At 45.7% G+C, this 9,835-nt stretch overlaps 1 protein-coding gene across 3 annotated transcripts in view; it reads left to right on the top strand.

The window, feature by feature from the left end:
- Nucleotides 1-9,835, top strand: part of LOC130129970 (receptor-type tyrosine-protein phosphatase mu-like) — a 390,986-nt gene that overhangs the window by 160,800 nt on the left and 220,351 nt on the right. For all 3 annotated transcript variants that reach the window (XM_056299678.1, XM_056299677.1, XM_056299679.1), the window contains exons 8-9: nt 4,520-4,632; nt 4,753-4,933. In XM_056299678.1, the coding sequence (XP_056155653.1) occupies nt 4,520-4,632; nt 4,753-4,933 (294 nt within the window). The remainder of the gene's footprint in view (nt 1-4,519; nt 4,633-4,752; nt 4,934-9,835) is intronic.

The raw sequence follows: 9,835 nt of genomic DNA, 5'->3' as shown, positions 1-9,835 counted from the left end.
TGTGTGTGTGTGTCTGTGTGTGTGTGTGCGCGGGGGGGGGGGGGGGATCGCAGATCTTTTGGCATGAGGAATCAGCAACACTTTGTTGTTTCATTTCATGCACTTGTGTACATGAAATGAAACGAAATGCTGTTTCCCCCAGCCCACAATAGTACAACACAAATACAAAAACACACCCAAAACTACAAGAACACACATACCGAAAACTAACACACATACCCAAACTAATACACATACACAAACTAACACACATACACAAACTCACACACACACCCAAACTAACACACATACACAAACTAACACAAACACCCAAACTAACACACATACACAAACTAAAACACACACCCAAACTAACACACATACACAAACTAACACATACCCAAACTAACACACACACCCAAACTAACACACATACATAAACTAACACACACACACAAACTAATACACATAACCAAACTAACACACATACACAAACTAACACACTAACACAAACTAACACACACACCCAAACTAACACACATACACAAACTAACACACACACCCAAACTAACAAGTTAAAAGCAGAGTCACATTCCCTGTGTGTTCCTGAACACTGCTGTGGTGTTACTCCGTGTGAGTACACTAAACCAGAGTCACATTCCCTGTGTGTTCCTGAACACTGCTGTGTTGTTACTCCGTGTGAGTACACTAAACCAGTCACATTCCCTGTGTGTTCCTGAACACTGCTGTGTTGTTACTCCGTGTGAGAACACTAAACCAGTCACATTCCCTGTGTGTTCCTAAACACTGAACACTGCTGTGTTGTTGTTCCATGTGAGTACACTAAACCAGAGTCACATTCCCTGTGTGTTCCTGAACACCACTGTGTTGTTGTTTTGTGTGAGTACACTAAACCAGAGTCACATTCCCTGTGTGTTCCTGAACACTGCTGTGTTGTTACTCCGTGTGAGTACACTAAACCAGTCACATTCCCTGTGTGTTCCTGAACACTGCTGTGTTGTTACTCCGTGTGAGAACACTAAACCAGTCACATTCCCTGTGTGTTCCTAAACACTGAACACTGCTGTGTTGTTGTTCCATGTGAGTACACTAAACCAGAGTCACATTCCCTGTGTGTTCCTGAACACCACTGTGTTGTTGTTTTGTGTGAGTACACTAAACCAGAGTCACATTCCCTGTGTGTTCCTGAACACCGCTGTGTTGTTACTCCGTGTGAGTACACTAAACCAGAGTCACATTCCCTGTGTGTTCCTGAACACTGCTGTGGTGTTACTCCGTGTGAGTACACTAAACCAGAGTCACATTCCCTGTGTGTTCCTGAACACTGCTGTGTTGTTACTCCGTGTGAGTACACTAAACCAGTCACATTCCCTGTGTGTTCCTGAACACTGCTGTGTTGTTACTCCGTGTGAGAACACTAAACCAGTCACATTCCCTGTGTGTTCCTAAACACTGAACACTGCTGTGTTGTTGTTCCATGTGAGTACACTAAACCAGAGTCACATTCCCTGTGTGTTCCTGAACACCACTGTGTTGTTGTTCTGTGTGAGTACACTAAACCAGAGTCACATTCCCTGTGTGTTCCTGAACACCGCTGTGTTGTTACTCCGTGTGAGTACACTAAACCAGAGTCACATTCCCTGTGTGTTCCTGAACACTGCTGTGGTGTTACTCCGTGTGAGTACACTAAACCAGAGTCACATTCCCTGTGTGTTTCTGAACAAGGCTGTGTTGTTACTCCATGGGTACACTAAACCAGAGTCACATTCCCTGTGTGTTCCTGAACACTGCTGTGTTTTTGTCCCGTTTTAGTACACTAAACCAGAGTCACATTGCCTGTGTGTTCCTGAACAGTGCTGTGTCGTTGTCCCGTGTGAGTACACTAAACCAGAGTCACATTCCCTGTGTATTCCTAAACACGGCTGTGTTGTTGTTCTGTGTGAGTACACTAAACCAGTCACATTCCCTGTGTGTTCCTGAACACCACTGTGTTGTTGTTGTGTGAGTACACTAAACCAGAGTCACATTCCCTGTGTGTTCCTGAACACCACTGTGGTGTTACTCCGTGTGAGTACACTAAACCAGAGTCACATTCCCTGTGTGTTCCTGAACACGGCTGTGTTGTTGTTCTGTGTGAGTACACTAAACCAGAGTCACATTCCCTGTATGTTCCTGAACACCACTATGTTGTTGTTCTGTGTGAGTACACTAAACCAGTCACATTCCCTGTGTGTTCCTGAACACCACTGTGTTGTTGTGTGAGTGCACTAAACCAGAGTCACATTCCCTGTGTGTTCCTGAACATGGCTGTGTTGTTGTTCTGTGTGAGTACACTAAACCAGAGTCACATTCCCTGTGTGTTCCTGAACACCACTGTGGTGTTACTCCGTGTGAGTACACTAAACCAGAGTCACATTCCCTGTGTGTTCCTGAACACCGCTGTGTTGTTACTCCGTATGAGTAAACTAAACCAGAGTCACATTCCCTGTGTGTTCATGAACACCACTGTGTTGTTGTTCTGTGTGAGTACACTAAACCAGTCACATTCCCTGTGTGTTCCTGAACACCACTGTGTTGTTGTTGTGTGAGTGCACTAAACCAGAGTCACATTCCCTGTGTGTTCCTGAACACCACTTTGTTGTTGTTGTGTGTGAGTGCACTAAACCAGTCACATTCCCTGTGTGTTCCTGAACACCACTGTGTTGTTGTTGTGTGAGTACACTAAACCAGAGTCACATTCCCTGTGTGTTCCTGAACACCACTATGTTGTTGTTCTGTGTGAGTACACTAAACCAGAGTCACATTCCCTGTGTGTTCCTGAACACCACTGTGTTGTTCTGTGTGAGTACACTAAACCAGAGTCACATTCCCTGTGTGTTCCTGAACACCATTGTGTTGTTGTTGTGTGAGTACACTAAACCAGAGTCACATTCCCTGTGTGTTCCTGAACACTGCTGCGTTGTTACTCCGTGTGAGTACACTAAACCAGAGTCACATTCCCTGTGTGTTCCTGAACACTGCTGTGTTGTTACTCCGTGTGAGTACACTAAACCAGAGTCACATTCCCTGTGTGTTCCTGAACACTGCTGTGTTGTTACTCCGTGTGAGTACACTAAACCAGAGTCACATTCCCTGTGTGTTCCCGAACACGGCTGTGTTGTTACTCCGTGTGAGTACACTAAACCAGAGTCACATTCCCTGTGTGTGCAAACATGCTTGGCCAGTAAAGACAATCCTGATCCTGATTCTAAATCTCCAAATTCTGCATGTCAAGTTTACATCGTGAATCCGTTTTAAAGACTCAACTCCGTGACAGACGGCACGGTGGCACAGTGGTGCAGTGGTTAGCGCGGTCGCGTCACAGCAAGAAAGTCTTGGGTTCGAGCCCCGGGTAGTCCAACCTTGGTGGGTCATCCCGGGTCATCCTCTGTGTGGAGTTTGCATGTTCTCCCCGTGTCTGTGTGGGTTTCCTCCCGGTGGTCCGGTTTCCTCCCACAGTCCAAAGACATGTAGGTCAGGTGAATTGGCCGTACTAAATTGTCCTTTGGTGTGAATGTTTGTGTGTGTGTGTGTGTGTGTGGGTCCTGTGATGGTCTGGCGGCCTGTCCAGGGTGTCTCCCCACCTGCCGCCCAATGACTGCTGGAATAGGCTCCAGCATCCCTGCAACCCTGACAGCAGGATAAGTGGTTCAGCTAATGGATGGATGGAATTCCGTGACTGAATCTGATTTTTCACATCACTGAAGTCGAAGAGCTGGTCTTCCCATTGACCAGTCTGTGTGCAAATGGCAGTCGTTCTCTGGTGGTTTGATCTTGTGTTTGAAGATGGACGAGGTTTGATGAGGTTTTTCTACAAACCCGCTGTTAGCTAGCATGCTGTCAGCATTTCAGGTGTGTGACTGCGGTGACAGCTCGTTCACAGTTGCAAAGGACACTTGTCCACCTGGGGAGGTGGGCCGGCTCATTCAGTCACAACACGTTCTTGGTAAAACATTGTGAGCGCCCAGGCTTGTCGCTTCACACAGGCTGGCAGGATTTGAGACCGGAAGTTGAATTGAAATGACAAGTGTTATGAGACTAGAGATGCCAACCATGTTGTCCAACAGCAGCCATATGTCCTCGAGCCCTGCATGGGCACAACCTGCAGTCCAGCCCAAGAAATTCTGCGTGCAGTTTTTCACTCGAGACCGATACCAATGTCACTTTAAGCTGTCTGATACGTGCAGACACACACACACACACACACACACACACACACACACACGTCATGGTCAAATGGCACATGTAATCCACGTGTACATGTGTGTGTACAGTATTTTCAATATAATGGGTGTAACAGTATTTCATACAGTGGCCTGTGTGCTCTACATGAAAAGAGAGAAGTTCAGTGATCCCAAGTCCGACCCAAGCTCAGCCCGAATCGACTGTGTACTGGGACCTGACGGGCTTGCAGACCTCTAATGTGTCCCCACTGCCTCTGAGCAAACATGACTGACTGCTGTGACTTTCTGTCCCTCAGAGCCTCCTGTACCCATCGCCCCCCCGCAGCTGACAGCAGTTGGCGCCACCTACCTGTGGATCCAGCTCAATGCAAACTCAATCAACGGGGATGGACCCATCATCGAGAGAGAGGTGTGTGTGTGTGTGTGTGTGTGTGTGCGTGTGTGTGTGTGTGTGCGCGTGTGTGCGCGCGCACGCGTGTGTGTGCATATCTCTATCTCATATTTTCGTTGATGTGTGTGTTGAGTTTAGGTGGAGTATCGAACAATGTCAGGCATGTTGATAGATACCACCCCTGTGGATAAGAGCACACATAAGATTGGCCATCTTGATCCAGACACAGAATATGAGATCAGCGTCCTGCTCACCAGACCGCTGGAAGGGGGCACAGGAAACCCCGGACCTCCCCTCCGAGCCAGAACCAAATGTGCTGGTGAGTCTAGTTCACACAGCCCATGGAAATGGTCTGGAGCAAGGCATTAAAGGTCCTATGAAATGACAAATGTCTTTTCCTTCTTGTTATCTCTTTTTCATGCACTTAATTTTCACTGCTGAACACTATGTTTTGTCAAAGACCAAAGAAATAAGCTAAAAAAAATTAATCTACTAATCAATGCACAAAGAGATAATTTTTCTCATTAACCTTTTCATTCCAATTCCATTCTTTGTTTATAAAGAATTCCACTGCTTAACAGCTCTTCTGTTCCTGTGTGTACTGGCTATAGCTACTTGTGGCACATCGTCTGGCTAGTGTAAGCCTAATGTGACCTGGTGATCTAGCACTGCTGCATGTAAACCTGAACCAGGGGCAGAGCTGTCTGGTGGGACCAACTGCTCAATACAAACATTGTCAGTGTGGGGAAAAAAAACTTTTTTCCAATGCTAAACGCAATAGGCAAGAGCCTGAAGAGCTAGGCTAGACACTAGAGGCTAGACACTAGAGGCTAAGCACTAGAGGCTACACACTAGAGGCCAGACACTAGAGGCTAAGCACTAGAGGCTAGACACTAGAGGCCAGACACTATTTGGCCAGATTGGAAGGTATTTCAGGTAGAGATGCTGCCGGCTCCTGGTAGGCAGGTGTCTCTACATACATTATGTACTCTGCCAGTTGTGTTGTTTTTCAGGGACACCAGACAGACTCCCTACCAGGCAATCTTGTTTTATTTTTGTGTTTACTTGAATAATATTTTCTTTAGTCACGTCAGTCTGTAGGCATACACTTATAAAAATGTCTGATGACTGATGAATGAATGGGATAAAGATGATTGATTTTCAACCACCAAATTGAAATTACAATCCCATGTCCACAACCACATTCTTTTAAAAATGCCCAGCTGTGATGGGCTGTCAGTCAAATCAGTTTCCCTCCCCACCCTACATCACAGACGGCTGTTATGTCCTTTGTAGCTGAACAAATCACAGATGTTAGTGATGATGCAGATGAAGAAATCACAGACGCTAGCGGTGATGTATCTGAACAAATCACAGACGCTAGCGGTGATGTATCTGAAGAAATCACAGATGCTAGCGGTGATGTATCTGAACAAATCACAGAGGCTAGCGGTGATGTATCTGAACAAATCAACAGACGTTAGCGGTGGTGTATCTGAACAAATCACAGATGCTAGCGGTGATGTATCTGAACAAATCCCAGACGTTAGCGGTGATGTATCTGAACAAATCACAGACGCTAGCGGTGATGTATCTGAACAAATCACAGATGCTAGCGGTGATGTATCTGAACAAATCACAGATGCTAGCGGTGATGTATCTGAACAAATCAACAGACGTTAGCGGTGGTGTATCTGAACAAATCACAGATGCTAGCGGTGATGTATCTGAACAAATCAACAGACGTTAGCGGTGGTGTATCTGAACAAATCACAGACGCTAGCGGTGATGTATCTGAACAAATCACAGATGTTAGCGGTGATGTATCTGAACAAATCACAGATGTTAGCGGTGATGTATCTGAACAAATCACAGACGCTAGCGGTGATGTATCTGAACAAATCACAGGCGCTAGTGGTGATGTATCTGAACAAATCACAGACGCTAGCGGGGATGTATCTGAACAAATCACAGATGTTAGCGTTGATGTAGATGAACAAATCACAGACGTTACCGGTGATGTATCTGAACAAATCACAGACGCTAGCGGTGATGTATCTGAACAAATCACAGGCGCTAGTGGTGATGTATCTGAACAAATCACAGACGCTAGCGGGGATGTATCTGAACAAATCACAGATGTTAGCGTTGATGTAGATGAACAAATCACAGACGTTACCGGTGATGTATCTGAACAAATCACAGATGCTAGCGGTGATGTATCTGAACAAATCACAGACGTTAGCGGTGATGTATCTGAACAAATCACAGACGTTAGCGTTGATGTAGATGAACAAATCACTGACGTTAGCGGTGATGTATCTGAACAAATCACAGACGCTAGCGGTGATGTATCTGAACAAATCACAGACGTTAGCGGTGATGTATCTGAACAAATCACAGACATTAGCGGTGATGTATCTGAACAAATCACAGACGTTAGTGGTGATGTATCTGAACAAATCACAGACGTTAGCGGTGATGTATCTGAACAAATCCCAGACGTTAGCGGTGATGTATCTGAACAAATCACAGACGTTAGCGGTGATGTATCTGAACAAATCACAGACGTTAGCGGTGATGTATCTGAACAAATCACAGACGTTAGCGGTGATGTATCTGAACAAATCACAGACGTTAGTGGTGATGTATCTGAACAAATCACAGACGTTAGCGGTGATGTATCTGAACAAATCCCAGACGTTAGCGGTGATGTATCTGAACAAATCACAGACGTTAGCGGTGATGTATCTGAACAAATCACAGACGTTAGTGGTGATGTATCTGAACAAATCACAGACGTTAGCGGTGATGTATCTGAACAAATCCCAGACGTTAGTGGTGATGTATCTGAACAAATCACAGACGTTAGCGGTGATGTATCTGAACAAATCCCAGACGTTAGCGGTGATGTATCTGAACAAATCACAGACGTTAGCGGTGATGTATCTGAACAAATCACAGACGTTAGTGGTGATGTATCTGAACAAATCACAGACGTTAGCGGTGATGTATCTGAACAAATCCCAGACGTTAGCGGTGATGTATCTGAACAAATCACAGACGTTAGCGGTGATGTATCTGAACAAATCACAGACGTTAGTGGTGATGTATCTGAACAAATCACAGACGTTAGCGGTGATGTATCTGAACAAATCACAGACGTTAGCGGTGATGTATCTGAACAAATCCCAGACGTTAGTGGTGATGTATCTGAACAAATCACAGACGTTAGCGGTGATGTATCTGAACAAATCCCAGACGTTAGCGGTGATGTATCTGAACAAATCCCAGACGTTAGCGGTGATGTATCTGAACAAATCACAGACGTTAGCGGTGATGTATCTGAACAAATCACAGACGTTAGTGGTGATGTATCTGAACAAATCACAGACGTTAGCGGTGATGTATCTGAACAAATCACAGACGTTAGCGGTGATGTATCTGAACAAATCCCAGACGCTAGCGTCGATGTAGATGTCGATTCATGGGACTGCGTGTGTGTGTGCGTGTGCGTGCGTGTCTGTGCGTGTGTGTATGTGTGTGTATGTGTGCATATGTGTGTTTGTGTGTGTCAGTGTGTTTATATGTGAGTGTGTGTTTATGTGTTTATGTGTGAGTGTGTATGTGTATGTGTATGTGTGTACATGTTTAGCTATCCTTGTGTGGACCAAATGTCCACACAAGTATAGCTAAACCTGACAGGACGTACTTTGTGCGGACCTTTCAGAGGTCCACACAAGGAAAAGGGTCTATGTTAGGGTTAGGAGTTGGTTTTAGGGTTACGGTTAGAATTAGGGTTAGGTTAGGGTAAGGGTTAGGGTTAGGCATGTAGTTTGCATGGGTAACGTTAGGGTTAAGGACTAGGAAATGAATGTAGTCAATGAGGGATCCGCACAAGGATAGTGAAACATGACTGTGTGTGCATGTGTGTGTGTGTGTGTGTGTGTGTGTGTGTGCGCACGTGTGTGTGAGTGCGTGTGTATGTGTGTCTGTGTGTATGTGTGTATGTATGTGTGTGTGTGTATTTGTGTGTATGTGTGTGTGTGTGTGTGTGTGTGTTAGGGCTGCATGATGTATTGTTTCAGCAGCATCATCACGGTGTGCACATGTGTAATAGTCACATTGTGAGACATGTGATGTGAAGTAAGGCAGGTTACAAACACCTCATGATACAACTTTTTGCTGCTTGATACAAAAGGAAAACATGCACGGTTCTCATTTCTCCATGGTTCTCATTTTTGCAGACTACAGGAGACATCTGTCTGATGTAGACCAACTTACTCTGGTTTCTCTCAATCGGGACAAACGACACGTTGACGTGTTCGTCTGTTTCTCGGCTTGAGATGGCGGATCAGTTTTATCCACGGATCTGGCGGGCACCCAAACTAGAAACATAGAAATTACTTCCCTGGGGGCGTCCCGGTAGCATGGTGGTCTATTCCATTGCCTACCAACATGAGGATCGGCGGTTCGAATCCCTGTGTTACCTCCGGCTTGGTCAGGCGTCCCTCCCTACATACACAAATGGCCGTGTCTGCGGGTGGGTAGCTGGATGTTGGTATGTGTCCTGGTCGCTGCACTAATGCCTCCTCTTGTCAATTGGGGCGCCTGTTCAGGGGGGAGGGGGTACTGGGGGGAATAGTGTGATCCTTCCACGTGCTACATCCCCCTGGTGAAACTCCTCACTGTCAGGTGAAAAGAAGTGGCTGGCGACTCCACATGTATGGGAGGAGTCATGTGGTAGTCTGCAGCCCTCCCCGGATCGGAAGAGTGGGGTAATTGGCTGGATACAATTGGGGAGAAAAAGGGGGGAAAAATCCCTCCCCCCCAAAAAAGAGAGAAATGGTGTGATTTGATAATATATGTAGTAAGCACTGGGTGAGCTGTGCTGAGGAAACACTTTGGAGCTAACTGTTGCTTGACTGTTGCTTGCCTTGTCAATAAGGACAAGAGCTACATTTGCATAAGGGTAACTGATCACGTCTGATAGCTTGGCTACATTTGCACAAAGCTCATCAGGTGGCTGATGCTAATGACAAGCTCATTAGCAATGTTGCTAGGCTACGATGCTAATGACAAGCTCATTAGCAATGCTGCTAGGCTAAGCTAGGTTAGCGCTGTGCTCATTAGGTGGTTAATGGTTATGGTTAAATCATTAGCATAACACACGAAGCTGCTTCAGCTTACTTAGCTCTGTGCCCATTAGGCGGTTAATGGC

This window comes from Lampris incognitus, chromosome 19 (genome assembly GCF_029633865.1).
Source record: "Lampris incognitus isolate fLamInc1 chromosome 19, fLamInc1.hap2, whole genome shotgun sequence".
Classification (NCBI taxonomy): domain Eukaryota; kingdom Metazoa; phylum Chordata; class Actinopteri; order Lampriformes; family Lampridae; genus Lampris; species Lampris incognitus.
The sequence above is the reverse complement of the archived record's forward strand: the minus strand, read 5'-3'. Positions and strand labels throughout refer to the sequence as shown.